The sequence below is a fragment of the Camelina sativa genome, chromosome 13 (assembly GCF_000633955.1).
Source record: "Camelina sativa cultivar DH55 chromosome 13, Cs, whole genome shotgun sequence".
Classification (NCBI taxonomy): Eukaryota; Viridiplantae; Streptophyta; class Magnoliopsida; order Brassicales; family Brassicaceae; genus Camelina; species Camelina sativa.
This window is the reverse complement of record NC_025697.1, coordinates 4,377,793-4,394,045: the sequence shown is the minus strand read 5'-3', so window position 1 is coordinate 4,394,045 and position 16,253 is coordinate 4,377,793. Positions and strand designations below refer to the sequence as shown.

Genomic DNA, 16,253 nt, shown 5'->3' with positions numbered 1-16,253 from the left:
TATCTGTTTGTTTTCCATCTTAGATGATTATAAGATCACATGAAGGCCCTGATGCACGAGCAGATCGAGAAGACATGGGAAACATGCTAAGCGGTTACTCCATAGATCATGAAGTAGAATCTGGAAAGCTTTGCACAATCTTCAGTGCTTCAATGTTCTCACAGGTCATTTCCCTTAGCCTCCTCTTACAACAAACAGAGTCCGACTGCTACCTGTTCCTGTTGTTTTTTAAACTTGTTGATTCTTTTGTTAATTTTCACTTTCAGGGTTCAAGAAGCTATGAAAACGAAGGGGCATATGTTGTTCTTGAGCCTCCCAACTTCACAGAACCCAGATTTGTTTCGTACACAGTCGAAAATGTTCCAAGGGTAAAAACACTGGTAATTTCGAACATTTTGTACCAATTGTCTTAGGCTTATTCTTGTGTTTTCTTTCATAGTTGCAACATCAGGTCATAAATGATAGATCTTCAACTCAACAACAGCAAATGTGGGAGAACAGAACTGGAAACGGTTTTGCATCAATTGGGATTGCTAATCCGCCTTCTTGGACCGTTCCATTGCCAAATGACCCGAGTCAGATCCTTCAGCTTCGAGAGCCTCCTCAAGTATTTGAAGGTCTTCCTCTTCCAGAGAACATTGAGGTAATAACATAACATAATGAAACATTATTGATCGTTGTATGATGATGCTGAGGATCTTGATTATTTGCATGTCTCTATTAATGGTTTATGATGAAGATCTTGATTATTTGTGTATGATTGCGATGATGGCAGGAGCCTCACAAATCCAACTACGACTACTTGTTTAGACTGATAAGCGCTCTCAAACAGGAGATTCAAACTAGGGTATAAATACATTGTAAACCCCTTTTTTTAGTTTCTTCACAAGCAGGTAATCTCTTGTAAAAAAGACTGACCTGTGGATTTTGTCTTTTGTATATACGCAGGACAACAGAGAGAAGGAATTGGTAAGCCCTGGAGACCAAAGTTCAGAAAACATATTTGATTTTTTAGAAATGTAAAGAATTGGTGATTGAACTAATAAGAGTGTGTTTTGAACAAAACGTAGATGGATCATTTAACGAAGACGAAAGCCACATTGGAGGTGATAAGCCAAATGTCATCTTCGCTCTGACCCATTGAGACTTGAGAACCAACGATTTTGCTTTTTTTTTTCCTTTTGTTCTCCATATTAACTTTGTACTGTAAAAATCAACTAAAACATTTTAGTCAACTGTAATAAATGTTGGTTTAGCTTTTTTCGTTACTACAACAGTACTACCAAATTCATTATTTTCCCTCATAAGGATTTGTGAAATTTACAAATTGATCTAACTATCAAACAAAGTTATGATCAGCTGCTTACTTCATCGGGAATAAGCTACGGTAAAGGCAGATCCAAAATTGAAAAGATTCTTTATTCAAAACAAAAACAAACACCAACTTGTTTCGAATTTATTATGGTCTTTTTCCAAGGACATTTGATACTACTACTATAAATGATGGTCTACAAACAACAAATGTCAATATCACTGGCCGGCCAGCCGTTAAAAAAAATAAAAATGTGACAATAATAATATTACTGAATTTGTGTTACTTTATTACCATTTTCTTTTGGTCAACGTTGCTCGTTTACCATTTATGACCTGGTTTGATCATCTTCAAACATAGTACTAAAATCACTATTTTAAGTATTTAAATCACCATTTGTCAAAAGAAGAAGAAAAAGTGAATGAGTTGACCAAATGAGTCATAGATTTTTTATAGTCAAGCCAATAATTATATGTAGATTTTTAATTACTAGTATAATAAATTGGGAAAAGGAGAGGTGATTGGCATTAAAAGAGTTACCAAAACCAATTCAAAAGTTTCCCTCCAAACGCTTTTTATTGGTTTGTAGATTGAAGAAGTTGAAAGAACACAACACTCTCTGCCTCTCCTCGTGATTCTCATTAATATCATTCCTCTCTCTCTCTTTTAAAACTCTCTCTCTCTCTATCTTCTTCTCTTTAACGATTGATCTCGGAGGTGAAATATTCGAATCCTCCGATGGATGACGGTGGTGGAGTGAGAGCAAGATGCATCCGGATCAGATTTCCTTCGCCACGGAGAATCGTATCTCGATGGTTCTCCCCACATGAGAGAAAGGTCAAAGGAAAGAAGACGGCTACGGCTGAAGCACGCGTGTCACCCTGTGATGATGTGAGGATCAAAACTTGCTCTGAGGATGATGTTCATCTAGGAGTACTTGGCCAATCCTCAGATTCGACTCCACGTACGCTCGACTCTTCCGGTAACCACATGAATAATCTTTCATTTCACTTTGCAAGATTACTGATTTGAATGATCTTTGATTCAATCTATTAGCAAAAACTGTTTAAGATGCCAATTTGAATTATCAGTTTATTATAATTGTCTGTCAATTGTGATTTGTGACATATTCTTTTGGTCTATAGTAGAATTGCAAAGGAGGGAATTTTTGTTTAGTATTGGAGTGAGTTGTTATCTCCTGCATCTGATCGCTACTGGTAGAGAAGAGATTCACAAGATCGTTGAGCTACGGAACGATTTAGAGAAGGTTATGGAACGTCGGAACGAAGAACTGAGGCGGAAACAGCAAGAGTTTGTCGAGTTACGTAACGATATAGAGAAGTTTCTAAAGTTTCACAACGATGATTTAAGGCGAAAACAGCTAAGGTTTCAGTTTGGGAAGCAAGAGAGAAGTGAAACGTCTGCTGCTTATTCTACCATTAGTGAAGTTGTAGATGGCCCTGAGTCTTCTACTACTGATCACTATTACTCTCCACAGATCCTGGAGACATCTATGAGTGTTGGAGGTGAAGGGTCTTTATCACATTATGTGTTTAAGCGAGGGGATGATTTTGGAGGTGATATGGATCAGCTTGAAGCTGAACTTGAAGCTGAGTTTGAGCTTCTTCAGATTGGTCAAGGCCATGATGGTCAATGTTCTAATCTTAAGGTAGAGTACTTGTCTAAAGTTTGACTATCTGAGATTTAGGTAACATAACATTGAGAACCTTTCTCTAATGGAACTATCATGTATACACAGGAGGTTTCAGAGAAGAGTGAAGAAGATTCAGAAGGAACAAGGTTCGGACACGTGTGTCCAGGACTAATGGAGGAACAACAAGGAGTGTGTCCTTATGAGCTGGAGAGAAGACTACACGAGCTAATGGAGACAAGACAAGAAGAGGAAATAAAAGAGTTAGAGATTGCATTGGAAGATGCTAAACAAAGGCTTCAGTTGAAAGAGACAGAAAATTCTTGGTGGAAAGACACTGCTTATATAGTCTCTGAACGTATTCCAGAACCTTCTTCTAGAATCATCAACTCAAGCTCTCGAACTCACCCTTACCCTGTCTCTAGGTGAGAAAAGATAGTATTTGTTATTTCTTGTTTTCATTACAAAAAGTGAAACAGAGTATGTAATTTTTTTTTGTGAAGAAGCAACATATTAATTAATAGATTTGCCTTTATATCCTCAATTCGTCCAAATTTGTGAATAAAAAAGAACAAATAAATAAATTAATATTCATAGAGAAAAGAAAATAAAAATTTGCATATATCCGAGGAGACTCAAAAAAACGAGAAAGTGAAGGCAGAGGAAGAAGAAGAAGCTTCGTTGACTCATTGTTCAAGGTAAGTCCTTTGAACTTCATCTGTAGATTTTACGACATCGATGATGACGGCGATGTTTTATCTTGTCGGAATTTTGGCGTTTTGCAGAAGCGGGATGGCAAGAGTCAACGAGTCAAACTCGGGTTCCGATGTACTGAGTCTTGAATCGATCAGGGAATCTTTGATTAGGCAAGAAGACACCATAGTCTTCAGCTTGATCGAAAGATCTCAGTTTCCCCTGAATTCCCCTGCTTTCGAGGATTCTGAGAATTCCTCTTCTCTCACCGAGTTTTTCGTCAGAGAGATTGAAGTCCTCCAAGCTAAGGTTCATTCCCCATCTTAAAAAACTGATCCTTAAGACTGTTTCATGGAATTAGCTGAAACCAAGATACAGGTCAATTTGATTAAGGTTTTTAATAAAGCTGGATTCTTGAATTAGCATTGCGTTTGCTTGTTCTGTATATACTCTCCATTGCAAAAGAAGATAACTTGGCATTGTCTCTTATTGTGTGACAACTTCTTGTCAGAATTTGGTTTTGGATCTGCGAAAAAAAGACTCCAGCTTTATCTTATAAAACCTCACTATATGTCGATGTTGGCTGTTCTGAGTGTCTTTATGCATGGTACATTCATCTCATTAGTTTATGTACTCTAGATTGGTTCACTTGAAAGTCTCTATGTATGTGTGTATTATTAGGTAGGAAGATATGAAAACCCGGAAGAGAATCCTTTCTTCCTTGACAACAACATTCCTCACTCGGTTTTTCCTACTCACAAATATCCAACGGTATGTTGTAAATCCTATTAGCTTTTTCCTTAGAACTCTGAATGCTTTTAAATCTAACAAACCTTTCTCTCTCTCTTGTTTAGGTTTTGCATCCTAAGGCTTTATCCGTTAACATAAACAAACGCATTTGGGATGTTTACTTTAAAGAAGTGCTTCCTTTGTTCGTCAAACCAGGCGATGATGGAAACTATCCATCAACTGCTGCTAGTGATCTCGCCTGTTTACAAGTAAGGAGATCATCTTGAGTTCATAGATATGATCAGTTCTACATGTGGTTTATTTTGTGTCTGATTTGATCTTGTGAAGGCTATTTCAAGAAGGATTCACTACGGTAAATTTGTAGCTGAGGTCAAATTCAGAGATGCTCCACAAGATTACGAGCCTGCTATTCGCGCTAAGGTAAATTTTATATGTCACAATGTGTGGATTGGATTTGGTTTCATATGAAGTGACTCACACACCATACGCGTTTGGTTTTGGAAAACTTGTGTAGGATAGAGAGGCTTTAATGAAGCTTTTGACGTTTGAGAAAGTAGAAGAAATGGTTAAAAAGAGAGTCCAAAAGAAAGCAGAAACGTTTGGACAAGAAGTGAAGTGTATCTCTTCTGACTCTGGTGATGAGAGTGAGAAGAAGTATAAAGTGGATCCGTTGGTTGTTTCTCGCATCTATGGCGAATGGCTTATCCCTCTCACTAAGCTCGTTGAGGTTGAGTATCTTCTCCGTCGTCTCGATTGAATCTGAGTAAAAAGCAAATCACATGAGTGAATATATGAGTTCCCCCATTGTAAAACAGTGCCATGTAAAAGATAAGGAAAATTATGTGAGTCCATTGTAAAACAGTAAAAAGCTAATAAGGAACCCAAGTAAAACTGTTTTCAATTGTATCAAAATCTGGCCTTGTTAAAGTGGGCCTGGATTTAAAGTTTACGAGTGGGCCTATTGATATTTGTCTGGATGTGATAGAGTAATTGAATGAACAGTCATCACTTTATTAAAAAAATTAAGATATTTTTTAAGGAAAAAGAAATTAAAAAAAAAAAGTCGTCAGTACTTCGCTATCAAAAATGGTTTTATTTATATATTTGATGATTATCCATAAGAACCCTTCAAACTCTCCCCACTCAACTCAGTATTGGTCAGCTGTCTCTTCCTCATACTCTAGGGTTCTTCTCAAAGCTCTACCTCAACTACGATCTCTTCTCTCAGCTCAGGTATGAATCAATCTCTCTCTCCTTCTTCGTTATCTCTGAAGCTATAGTATTAACAGTCAGATTTAGGAAACTTTCTTATTTTGGGATTTGCCGATCAGATACATTCAGTTTGAGACCATTCTATATCCGATCTAGTTTCATTAGATTCGTAGAGTTTTGATATCAGATGATTATAGATCTCGTTTTTGATTGCGACACACAGGTGGAAAAAGATGCAAGCTGTGGTTAGATCCTTCGTCTCTGGTGGAAATGTTGTGAAAGGTTCTATGCTGCAACATCTCCGTGTGATTAACCCGGCTATTCAGCCTTCTGTGTTTGTTGGTTCACGCTATGAATCAACTAAACCTGCTCGTATGGAGGAAACTGGATTCGAGAGTACGACTATTTCTGATGTCATGAAAGCCAAAGGCAAAAGTGCTGATGGATCTTGGCTTTGGTGTACTACTGATGACACTGTTTATGATGCTGTTAAATCCGTATGCTACTCTTCTTCACCCTTTTAGATACTCATATCTCTTGATGTGATAGTGTTTTGTTGTTGTTGATGTACCCTTTTAGATTTACTTATACACATCTCTCCATGTGTTAGTTTGGAATTTTGACGTGTTTGCTTTGTTTTAGATGACACAACACAATGTTGGTGCATTGGTGGTTGTGAAACCTGGTGAGCAACAAGCTCTTGCTGGGATCATTACTGAGAGAGGTAAATTTTTGTTGGACTGGACCTACAAGGAAAGTTTTTGTTGCGTGTATTTTGATTTGTGTGATTCATTTACGACATTGTGGTTTTTATTCAGATTACCTAAGGAAGATCATAGTGCAAGGAAGATCTTCCAAATCAACAAAAGTTGGAGACATTATGACTGAAGAGGTATGGAAATGCACGGTTATATATGAGTTTTCTTTGTTTCTCTGGATTGAAACTGACTGAATCTGTGAACTGGCTATTGCAGAATAAGCTTATCACCGTGACACCGGAGACCAAGGTCTTGCGAGCTATGCAACTGATGACAGGTAACCAGGAAACTTATACTTTCTTCATCGAATATACAAAACTTTTGGGTTTAGAACCTATTGAAATACGGTTTCCTGACCTTGCAATGTTGTACAGATAACCGAATCAGGCATATTCCGGTAATCCAAGACAAGGGCATGATCGGAATGGTGTCCATAGGAGATGTGGTCCGGGCAGTGGTGAGTGAGCATCGAGAGGAGCTTCAGCGCCTAAATGCGTTTATTCAGGGAGGTTACTAGATCTTGAAGATTGGTAAGACAAGAGTCACCGTTTGCTTCTGGTCTAGTTCCTGCTGAATCTGAAAAGCTTTTAGATCAATGTATATATGCTGTCCTGTTGTTGTTGTTGTGTTCTGTTTGATGTTTGTTTTTTCGTTGTTTAACTTGTCAAAACGATGGCCTTGTGCTTTTGCCTTCTCTTCTTCTTGCGCTTTCTCTGCAAGATAATAAAACCAAAGACTCTGATCTCTTTTGAATGATTATAATGTTTGTTTTTTGTTAGATTGTGTTATGAATTAATAGTGGGAGAATTACTTTCAGTTAGATTAGAATCCTTCATTAAATTATAATACAAACAAGTAATCCAAGTCCAATATATAAATCGATAGATTTTCTAATAATTGTAATCGATCAAAAATCTGAAACCTCATATATTATTGATCTTCAAACCTTCATGTGACTAAACTAACATAATATTTGGGTAAATAATACTCTTTAAACCACACTTCTAAGTTTTTTAACACAATCTTGAAAACGCATAGTATATGCTAGTTAGATGATCACTAAAAAATATAAACCGTACGAATATTTTGCTTAAAGACATCCGTGTGTTATATACACAGTACTTATTAGTACGAGATTTAACAATGCTTTTGAGTTTTGATTGATTAGTTTAATCAATTATGATTGCCTTACCTAAGGCAAAATCCAAAAATTTCATCAAGGTTAACCAAAGCATCTTTCAATATGTGTTATACTTAAAAGTTAGAAGTGAAGGCTCTGCTTACTCGTTCATCAACTTCTCTTCTGCTGTTTTCAATCTCTTTAACTCTTCATTAGTAGATGTTTAAACTGGTGTTATCTACTGATTAATTTCGTTGCAACTTCTCTGAAGTTTAGACTCAAATTAAAACACTCAATTCCAAATTTGAAGTTTGAAAGATTATAAAACAAAAGACATGACTCAAACTCAATTCCAGACAAACTAGTCTATATAAACTGAGGTGGAATAAAGTAAGGGGACATGATTTTTCTATCTATTTCATTGTCGATGAAGAAGTCTTCATGCATGTTGACTAATGCCAATTCGTCAACATCCAAGATTGCGACAACGCTGTTATCGATCTGGAGGGGTAAGTAGCTAGCAGGGACACAAAAAGGTTCGGAATGTGAGAGGAACATGATGAGATCTCTGATGTCTTCATTGTAAACAGCGTTTCCTTCCTCGTCTAGCTTGAACACCATTAAAGCTTTTGTTTCCATTTTCGCAATACCGTCGACGATCTTGGCGGTCTTCTTGTAGCACTTGACCATGAAAGTTTCGCCTGTGAATCGTGACTCCACCAAATATTCGCTCGTGTAGCAAGAATGCAAAAGCTTGCGTTTGGCCTTATTCAGTTTGGGAAGTTTTTTGAAGTGCACAGTCTGCAGCTTGGGATCGTCGTTGTGTTTGCCGAGATACCATGATCCAATAAGATGGCCTCCAGATCCGGGCATACAAAACTTGTTATGTTTCTCGGAAAACATAACACGGGAGGAGGAGAAGCAGGGGTTTGAGATTCTGATGTTGATCCACTCAGAGTTGCTATGAGCCGGTCTGCAAAAGCTGATTTGAGGTCCCAAGAACTTGACAGCCACGACACAATCCTCATCCCCTGGAGAAGATGAGGACATGGACACGTTGGTGATAATTTGGGTTTGGCATTGAGGCAGAGTGACAAAAGGAGGCAGAGGGATTCGTTTTGGGTCCGTAACCGATGCAACCGGGATTAGATCATCTTGGAGACGCAGACTTCCATCGCCCTTGTTCAGAGCCCAGCCATGAGATGACCCGACCACTACCATTGCATCATTGAAAACCGATTTCACAGGCAACTTTTTTACCAACTCCAACTCACTCCTGTTGGCACTCCTCCTCTCAATAGTAGTGTCATATTTGAGGTTTCCATAAGGATCAGGGCCGGCGACGAAACAAGGAGGGGATTGCAGCAAAGTTGTTGAAAAACCACTAGAGGCAAGAGGAGAGGATCTTACCAACGTGTGTTTCCTAAGCCAGACCTTGGAGGGTTGGTTGAGAAGCAGAGACATGAATTATACAATCTTCTTAATGAAAAATACAAAAACATAGAAGGCAAAAAAGAAAAAAGAAAAAAAAACCTAAGCGTAGAAGAAAGAATTGGTGATTTTGTTTGTTTGTCCATTTACGTAACCCTACATCAATAATAGAGAGAGAAAAAAACTTGCTCGTCAAGTTTCCCATTTCCAAAGTTTCCGTCATTATGAGTATTCTTTCCCATAATTCCCGTCAAGTTTTTTTTTTGCTTTTTTTTGTTTTTTTTTTCATGTTATTTTTTGTTTAGACAAACTTATTAAGGATATTATACAAACTTATTAAGGATATTATACAAACATAGAGCAACGTTATTGGTTCATTCCGGTTTGCGTAGAGCGACGTCTTATATATAAATTTTATTAAGGATATTATACAAATTCTTAAATATTTCGTGAATAAATCGAAACAAATTTCCTTAATTTTGTTTTAAAAATATTAGTTTAAATTTGGATCAGAGAATATTTAAAGCATATTTCGAATGTCTTGTAAGACTTTGACTCAAATCAAATAGTTTCTTTACCATAATTTTTTTTTTAAAAACAGATTTTTTAAAATTAATTTATTTTAACTTTTTAAAAAATTACTTTACCATAATTTTTAACATTTGCATTAAAAAAGTTGAACAAGTTGAAAAAAACTATTCAGCTCATTCAACTTAAAAAGTTAAAAAAATAAACTAATCCTACAGCAAAAATATTCCAACTTGTTCAATCACTATTTTATAGATGAATGAGTTGAATAATATTCAACCTAATTTTCTTCAACTCACTTTTTCAATTATAAGCAACTATTTGCAGCTAGTATTAGTTTTTAAATATTTCAACTCACTTTTTCTTCAACTCATTTTTTCAACTCATTTTTTCAATTATAAGCAACTATTTGCAGCCTAGTATTAGTCTTTAACTATTTCAACTCACTTTTTCTTCAACTCACCTTTTTAACTCACTTTTTCTTCAACTATTAGTTTATTTTTTCAAGTTTTTTAAGTTGAACTGACTGAATAGTTTTTTCCAACCTCTTTAACCTTTTCAATGCAAATGGCGAAAATTGGTTGAATAATTTTTTTCAACCTGTTCAATCTCTTCAACCATTTGCACCCTAATCATCAGGAACTATAAAGCAAATAAAACACCTCCATAGTATCACATAAGATGGAAATTAACTGAGAATATTCATTAATATCTTCTAATTGCCTCACTAATCTAATGTTAGAAACGTTGTCAACCAAAAATTTAAATCAAAGATCCTACTCAAGCAAAAAGCAAGACAAACAAACACATGAATATGAGAAAATAACTAAATCTCCAATTCTTCTACACATCATTTTGGTTCCTAATATGTGTTTTATGTAACCTATTATATGTTTAAAGAAGAAGAAGAAAATAAATGAATGTAGAGAATTCAATTACTGGCTCACATTAATATTGACGTAACCTCCTCCTATGTTGGCATGTCTCTTAAAAGCCTGCAGTAGAAATTCAACCCCCAAGAAAACTTTGTACTCACGTTTTTGTTTAAACCCAATTCTCTTCTCTTCTCTTCCTCAACCCTATCTTCTCTCTGTTTTCACATCTTCTCCATCTGAAAACAAAAATGTCTCGCTTAACAATGTCTCCACCTCTATTCTCCTTTCCAACAACAACATTCAAACACTCTTTAACTTTTCTGACCAACCTTCGCATCGCTCTCTCCCATCATCAGGTGGTCATTTGCTTTTCCTCTATGAAGGAGAAAAGAAACAGAATCATCGACGAGTCCTACAAAGTTTACGATTCTCTGCCCAATCTGACTAACTTTGAGAAAGAGAAGAAAGTGATTGCTATTGTGAAGAGGTACAACTGTGCAATGTTAACCGGATGAAATCACTCTAATTAGCCAAAACCATAAGATAAATCAACTTAACCTAAAAATCTCAGACTATCTACTATCGTTTTGGTTGTGTAATGTTTCCCTAATTTCCCCTTCATCATGTATGTATTCGTTTTATTTGGTTAGATTGTGTAATGGATGAATCATTTAATATTAACTGTGTAATGTTTCGGCAGTATGGTTTATTGATCTTATCGTTTTGGCTAATTAGAGTGATTTCATCCTCTTAACTTAAAAATCTTAGATTATCTACCGTTTTGGTTGTGTAATGTTTCCCTAATTTTCCTTCGTCATGTATGTTTTGTTTTTTTGTTAGATTGTGTAATGAATGAATCATTTAATATTAGCAGTGTGAGAACTACTTTCAAGTAGATTAGAATCTTTCATCATATTCAAAATACAAACAAGTAATCGAAGTCCAATAGATAAAGTGATAGATTTTCTAGTAATTATAATCGATTAAAAAAATCGGAAACCTCGTTAATGCTAATTAGATCATTTTTTTTTGTTTGCTTAATTTTCTTTTTGAAAGTTTTTTTTATACTATCAGATAATGTTAGTACGAGATCCATCAGCATGTAGCAATGATTTTTGAGTTTTGAATTTTGATTGATTATATCTGTTTCTGTTTCAAGCATTGAACATTTCTATCAGTAATAGTCATAACTCTAATAGATGAGGCACTATTTTAACATTTTGGATGAAGGATCACAATCAGACATCATACAACGAAGCAGCAAGTGAAATAGAAAATTTTATTAGACAAAGCTTCAGCTTTCATTCATCAGCATTTGCCATTTAGCAATGCTTTTGAGTTTTGATTGATTAGTTATGATTGGGTTTTAAATTAATCATGGTTTATGATAGAGTGGGTTTTATAGAGTTAGGCCCATTGGCTATATAAGCTTGTACAGCTCGTAGAAAGACTTCATGCGTTTTGCTGACGTGGAGAATTATAAATGGTTGATAAGGATCAAAGTGTAACGAGCCGAACCGGAAATATAAACCGGGATGTATTAGTCAATTTCAAGGCGGGTTTTGGTCTCGAGTCTCTCGAAGCGTATAAGAGTCATATACAACTGTAGCGTAGCTTCAGATCTGGTTATTTCTTCCTTTTGCTCTAGTAACAGCCATGGCTATGGAGTTATTAAGAAGGAGCAGTAGCAGGATATCGGAATCTTCTGGATCCGCGATCGCCTTGATTCTCCTGCTCTTCATCCATGGCGCTCACTCTTTCTATCTCCCTGGTGTTGCTCCTCAGGATTTCGAGAAGGTAACACACAAAAAAAAAACGTTTAGATTTCTAGGCTTTTAGATCTGAATTGGATCTCCTGGATCTCGCGTTTCGATTTCGTTTAGGATTAGTCCGCATTTGATCCTCGGGAAAGTGATAGAATATGAGATTGGTGTGTGCTGTGATGCACCGACTTTGGTTTTAAGCATGTAATCTCAGAGAATGTGTGATTGGTTTCGGCTGATGCTTTAATTTTACTTCGTTTATGCTTCATTAGTCTCTCGATCTGAACAATGTCGCATCTTAGGCGAGCTACATCGATATTTGTTCTTCAGGATTAGCCATATTCGTTTTAATTTTGAGTGGCTTTGTTAGGTTCTTAGGCATTGCTACCAAATCCAAGTTATGAGTATAAGTGCAGTGTCGGTTCTGCATGTTTTATTACGAATCTCAAACAAAGTATACTTGCATGGTTTTACTAAAAGAGCAGAAGTGATGGAATCATATTCGAATTTTGAGTCTTATTTTCTGCTCTCTCTTTGTATGCTATGCAGGGTGATGAGCTGAAGGTGAAAGTGAATAAATTAACTTCAATAAAGACTCAGCTTCCATACTCGTATTACTCCCTTCCTTTTATTCGCCCTAAGAAGATAGTGGACAGTACTGAGAATCTTGGAGAAGTGCTTCGGGGTGACCGCATAGAAAATGCCCCATATACGGTTAGTTTCTGTTGCATTTTTTTTAATTTGTATTGTAATTGACCAGGCTGTCTAAAACTTTATTCATGTACGTTAACTCTAACCTTGCGGAGTTGAATTAATTGCAGTTTAAAATGCGGGAGGCACAAATGTGCAATATTCTCGGCCGAGTCACTCTTGATGCGAAGACAGCAAAAGCGTTTAAAGAAAAGATTGATGATGAGTACCGAGTCAACATGTAAGACCAATATAGAAACTTCTCTTTGATTCTCTGTATGAGGAACATACTTTCCTCTGTCAGTTTTTTAACAAGTCTTTCTTGTGTGTGTTAGGATCCTCGACAACCTTCCTCTGGTGGTTCCAATTGAAAGAGTGGACCAGGGTTCTCCCTCTGTTGTTTATCAGCTCGGTTATCATGTTGGTCTTAAAGGCCAGTACGAGGGGGTAAGTATGTTTGGATTGTTGGTACTAAATGGAATTCATTCTTAAATAGCTCGATTTTCTAAGGTTCCTTTTGCATACGCAGAGCAAAGAGCAGAAGTTCTTTATGCACAATCACTTGTCATTTACAGTCCGCTATCACAGAGATGTGCAAACTGATGCTGCAAGAATCGTGGGATTTGAGGTCAAACCTTACAGGTGCCATTCTTTTATTCATAATTTGAACATCTCTTGAGATCCCTTGTCTTTCAGTGCTGATATTCCTTCCCTTAATATATAGTGTGAAGCATGAGTATGAGGGAGAGTGGAGTGAGAAGACCCGTCTCACGACCTGTGATCCTCACACAAAACGTCTGGTTGTTAGCTCGGCTACCCCTCAAGAAGTTGAACAAAAGAAGGAGATTATCTTCACATATGATGTCGATTTCCAGGCAAGTTTTTCTTAAGTCCGCTATGGTTTGTGTCTTAAATAAATGTCATCGAGGTTCTCATTATTCTTTTTCTGATTTTCTACTGCTATTTTGGTCCAGGAAAGTGAAGTGAAGTGGGCATCTAGATGGGATTCTTATCTTCTGATGAGTGATAACCAAATTCACTGGTTCTCTATCGTCAATTCTCTGATGATCGTCCTGTTCCTGTCTGGTATGGTGGCGATGATAATGCTGAGGACCCTGTACCGTGACATTTCACGATACAACGAGTTAGAGACTCAAGAAGAAGCTCAAGAAGAGACAGGATGGAAGCTCGTTCATGGTGATGTTTTCAGGCTTCCAACCAATTCAGATCTGCTCTGCGTCTACGTTGGTACAGGGGTCCAATGTTTAGGCATGGTATTTGTCACAATGATCTTTGCCATGCTCGGGTTTCTCTCTCCTTCCAATCGGGGTGGTCTGATGACTGCAATGCTCCTGCTCTGGGTCTTCATGGGTCTCTTCGCTGGTTACGCCTCTTCACGTCTCTACAAAATGTTCAAAGGAACGGAGTGGAAGAGAATCGCCTTCAGAACAGCCTTTTTGTTCCCTGCAGTTGTCTCAGCCATCTTCTTTGTCCTAAACGCTCTCATCTGGGGACAGAAGTCATCGGGGGCTGTGCCCTTTGGGACAATGTTCGCCTTGATCTTCCTCTGGTTTGGCATCTCAGTTCCTCTCGTCTTTGTTGGGGGTTACATCGGGTTCAAGAAGCCAGCGGTTGATGACCCAGTGAAAACCAACAAAATCCCGAGGCAAATCCCAGAGCAAGCTTGGTACATGAACCCGGTATTCTCAATCCTCATTGGAGGAATCCTACCGTTTGGTGCAGTGTTCATCGAGCTCTTCTTCATCCTTACATCCATCTGGCTTAACCAGTTCTACTACATCTTCGGGTTCCTCTTCCTCGTCTTTGTAATCCTCATAGTTACTTGCGCCGAGATAACCATAGTACTGTGCTACTTCCAGCTTTGCAGTGAGGACTACCTATGGTGGTGGAGATCTTACTTGACATCAGGCTCATCAGCTCTTTATCTCTTCCTCTACGCGACGTTCTACTTTTTCACAAAGCTTCAGATCACCAAACTGGTGTCGGCGATGCTTTACTTTGGGTACATGCTCATCGCTTCTTACGCATTTTTTGTGCTCACAGGAACAATTGGTTTCTACGCTTGTCTCTGGTTCACAAGGCTCATCTATTCATCTGTTAAGATCGATTAGAGGATTATGATGATCCTATCTGCTCACAGGAACAATTTCTTCTTTTTCTTTTTAAAAACGGTTTTGTTGCAATTTTAGGTTCTATTTTGTTGCAGAACGAACAAAAAGGATTCTAATATATATGTAAACGTTTTCGATAGTGTATTTTGTTTGATTTGTCCAATAACAACACTTTATCAGCATTTTTGCAATGTTATGATTAAACTCTAACTTTTCCTGCGATCATAAAAGCTTTATAAACGACGGGACGAATCACATCAGCTCCTCCCCATGCTTGCTCAAGCTCTCTCACTAAGCTCTCCGGTAACAACTCGACTCCTTTCTCTCTCGCCGTGACGATAGACGACCATGATTTGAACATCCTCATGATCCCTTCAAACGACGTCGTCTTAGGCATCTCGAGCTTCAACGGCTTCCCTTCAGATCCCATCCCCACACTTTCGAAAGGAAACGGCAATGCTTCGTACGAATCGAAGATGTGCTGGATGTACGGATACTTCCAAAACGGCAGCGTTGTGGCGTGGAAACGATACTGGATGGGGTCGAACTCTGGACTCACTATGACGTCGTTGTATCCCCAGACGGCGATGATTCCGCCGGGCTTGCGGAGGAGACGCGTTGCGACTGCGTAGAATCTAGGGAGGTCGAACCAGTGTACGCCTTGAGCGACCGTGATTAGATCCACCGAGTTCTCTCCTCCGATTAGTTCCACTAGCTCGTCGTCGGTCATCGACTGTGGCGTGTGGTGATAACTGATCCTCGGATGCGGCGTTGCTAGCTTCAGCTGCGATTCGCTTACGTCCGTCGCTATGACTCTCTCGTAGTGCTCTGCTACCTGCAAAAACTCCAAGCGAAACTTGTTTAAGTACAAGATCTGATGCATGTTGTAGCTATCATTTACACGCGAGAGGCTAAATCAAAAACACTTACGGCGAGAGCGGCTTGGCCGTTTCCGGTGGCGGCATCCCAGGCTAAATCGTGGTGATCGGTGAGATCAGCGAGCTTCGAGAACCACTCAGAGGGGTAATTAGGTCTTGCGTCTAGGTATAGATCGGCTTGTTTGTCAAACAATCCTGCCATGTTCTCTGTTTTTCTTTGTTCTTTTTTTTTTTCTTACTCTTACTTTTTTTCTGATTTAGTTTCTAGCCATGGCTCACACTAGTCATAACATATATAGTAGTCTTTTAGGCGTGTGGGCATCTCAATCATAGTGTGACCTTCAAAGAAGCTGCTGTCTGCTCACATACTTAGCTTAACTTTTCTATTTTATTGGATTTTTAAGTGTTTGTTGATGTTGATTAGGATTTCTGAGCTCCGATGTAAGGATGAATCATTTTA

At 37.9% G+C, this 16,253-nt stretch overlaps 7 protein-coding genes across 9 annotated transcripts in view; 5 read left to right on the top strand and 2 right to left on the bottom strand.

Moving 5' to 3' along the window:
* The window catches only part of LOC104735101 (serine/threonine-protein phosphatase 7 inactive homolog), a 4,265-nt gene extending 3,005 nt beyond the window's left edge, over nt 1-1,260 (top strand). Inside the window, exons 6-11 of one of the 2 annotated variants that reach the window (XM_019234420.1) lie at nt 24-164; nt 267-368; nt 485-643; nt 776-847; nt 949-969; nt 1,071-1,260. In XM_019234420.1, the coding sequence (XP_019089965.1) occupies nt 24-164; nt 267-368; nt 485-643; nt 776-847; nt 949-969; nt 1,071-1,136 (561 nt within the window). In that variant the 3' untranslated portion in view covers nt 1,137-1,260. Of the gene's footprint in view, nt 1-23; nt 165-266; nt 369-439; nt 644-775; nt 848-948; nt 970-1,070 lie in introns of both variants that reach the window. The other variant, XM_010454821.2, reaches the window with a different exon arrangement.
* Nucleotides 1,971-3,607, top strand: LOC104735099 (protein POLAR LOCALIZATION DURING ASYMMETRIC DIVISION AND REDISTRIBUTION). 2 transcript variants are annotated; one of them, XM_010454819.2, is made up of 3 exons: nt 1,971-2,294; nt 2,461-2,981; nt 3,072-3,607. In XM_010454819.2, the coding sequence occupies exons 1-3, from the start codon at nt 2,051-2,053 to the stop codon at nt 3,390-3,392; spliced, it is 1,086 nt and encodes a 361-aa protein (XP_010453121.1). In that variant the 5' UTR covers nt 1,971-2,050; the 3' UTR covers nt 3,393-3,607. The 2 variants fall into 2 exon arrangements, with proteins under 2 accessions (XP_010453121.1, XP_010453120.1); XM_010454818.2 differs by having other exon boundaries at nt 2,458-2,981.
* Nucleotides 3,552-5,355, top strand: LOC104735100 (chorismate mutase 2). Its single transcript, XM_010454820.2, has 6 exons — nt 3,552-3,661; nt 3,749-3,965; nt 4,338-4,427; nt 4,511-4,654; nt 4,734-4,826; nt 4,921-5,355. Exons 2-6 carry the CDS (start codon nt 3,756-3,758, stop codon nt 5,161-5,163), a joined length of 780 nt encoding a protein of 259 aa, XP_010453122.1. The 5' UTR covers nt 3,552-3,661; nt 3,749-3,755; the 3' UTR covers nt 5,164-5,355.
* LOC104735098 (CBS domain-containing protein CBSX3, mitochondrial) lies at nt 5,520-7,154 on the top strand. The gene is made up of 6 exons (XM_010454817.1): nt 5,520-5,639; nt 5,842-6,115; nt 6,261-6,342; nt 6,437-6,510; nt 6,593-6,653; nt 6,751-7,154. The coding sequence occupies exons 2-6, from the start codon at nt 5,852-5,854 to the stop codon at nt 6,891-6,893; spliced, it is 624 nt and encodes a 207-aa protein (XP_010453119.1). The 5' UTR covers nt 5,520-5,639; nt 5,842-5,851; the 3' UTR covers nt 6,894-7,154.
* Nucleotides 7,842-8,960, bottom strand: LOC104737926. The gene has a single exon (XM_010458173.2). It carries the CDS (start codon nt 8,958-8,960, stop codon nt 7,863-7,865), a length of 1,098 nt encoding a protein of 365 aa, XP_010456475.1. The 3' UTR covers nt 7,842-7,862.
* LOC104735096 (transmembrane 9 superfamily member 8) lies at nt 11,895-15,097 on the top strand. The gene is made up of 7 exons (XM_010454814.2): nt 11,895-12,127; nt 12,643-12,807; nt 12,915-13,024; nt 13,119-13,230; nt 13,313-13,425; nt 13,508-13,658; nt 13,758-15,097. The coding sequence occupies exons 1-7, from the start codon at nt 11,987-11,989 to the stop codon at nt 14,913-14,915; spliced, it is 1,950 nt and encodes a 649-aa protein (XP_010453116.1). The 5' UTR covers nt 11,895-11,986; the 3' UTR covers nt 14,916-15,097.
* Nucleotides 15,014-16,129, bottom strand: LOC104735097 (putative methyltransferase DDB_G0268948). The gene is made up of 2 exons (XM_010454816.2): nt 15,846-16,129; nt 15,014-15,750 (listed from the first exon to the last, which is right to left on the bottom strand). Exons 1-2 carry the CDS (start codon nt 15,993-15,995, stop codon nt 15,115-15,117), a joined length of 786 nt encoding a protein of 261 aa, XP_010453118.1. The 5' UTR covers nt 15,996-16,129; the 3' UTR covers nt 15,014-15,114.

Coding starts and splice junctions, on each gene's coding strand:
- LOC104735098 (XM_010454817.1), top strand. CDS start 5,852: ATGCAAGCTGTGGTTAGATCCTTCGTCTCTGGTGGAAATGTTGTGAAA. Junction 6,511..6,592: donor GAGACATTATGACTGAAGAG/GTATGGAAATGC, acceptor TGGCTATTGCAG/AATAAGCTTATCACCGTGAC. Junction 6,654..6,750: donor AGCTATGCAACTGATGACAG/GTAACCAGGAAA, acceptor AATGTTGTACAG/ATAACCGAATCAGGCATATT.
- LOC104737926 (XM_010458173.2), bottom strand. CDS start 8,960: ATGTCTCTGCTTCTCAACCAACCCTCCAAGGTCTGGCTTAGGAAACAC.
- LOC104735100 (XM_010454820.2), top strand. CDS start 3,756: ATGGCAAGAGTCAACGAGTCAAACTCGGGTTCCGATGTACTGAGTCTT. Junction 3,966..4,337: donor TTGAAGTCCTCCAAGCTAAG/GTTCATTCCCCA, acceptor GTGTATTATTAG/GTAGGAAGATATGAAAACCC. Junction 4,428..4,510: donor CTACTCACAAATATCCAACG/GTATGTTGTAAA, acceptor TCTCTTGTTTAG/GTTTTGCATCCTAAGGCTTT.
- LOC104735099 (XM_010454818.2), top strand. CDS start 2,051: ATGGATGACGGTGGTGGAGTGAGAGCAAGATGCATCCGGATCAGATTT. Junction 2,295..2,457: donor ACGTACGCTCGACTCTTCCG/GTAACCACATGA, acceptor TTTGGTCTATAG/TAGAATTGCAAAGGAGGGAA. Junction 2,982..3,071: donor GTCAATGTTCTAATCTTAAG/GTAGAGTACTTG, acceptor ATGTATACACAG/GAGGTTTCAGAGAAGAGTGA.
- LOC104735096 (XM_010454814.2), top strand. CDS start 11,987: ATGGCTATGGAGTTATTAAGAAGGAGCAGTAGCAGGATATCGGAATCT. Junction 12,128..12,642: donor CTCCTCAGGATTTCGAGAAG/GTAACACACAAA, acceptor TATGCTATGCAG/GGTGATGAGCTGAAGGTGAA. Junction 13,426..13,507: donor TTTGAGGTCAAACCTTACAG/GTGCCATTCTTT, acceptor CTTAATATATAG/TGTGAAGCATGAGTATGAGG.
- LOC104735097 (XM_010454816.2), bottom strand. CDS start 15,995: ATGGCAGGATTGTTTGACAAACAAGCCGATCTATACCTAGACGCAAGA. Junction 15,751..15,845: donor ACGGCCAAGCCGCTCTCGCC/GTAAGTGTTTTT, acceptor GAGTTTTTGCAG/GTAGCAGAGCACTACGAGAG.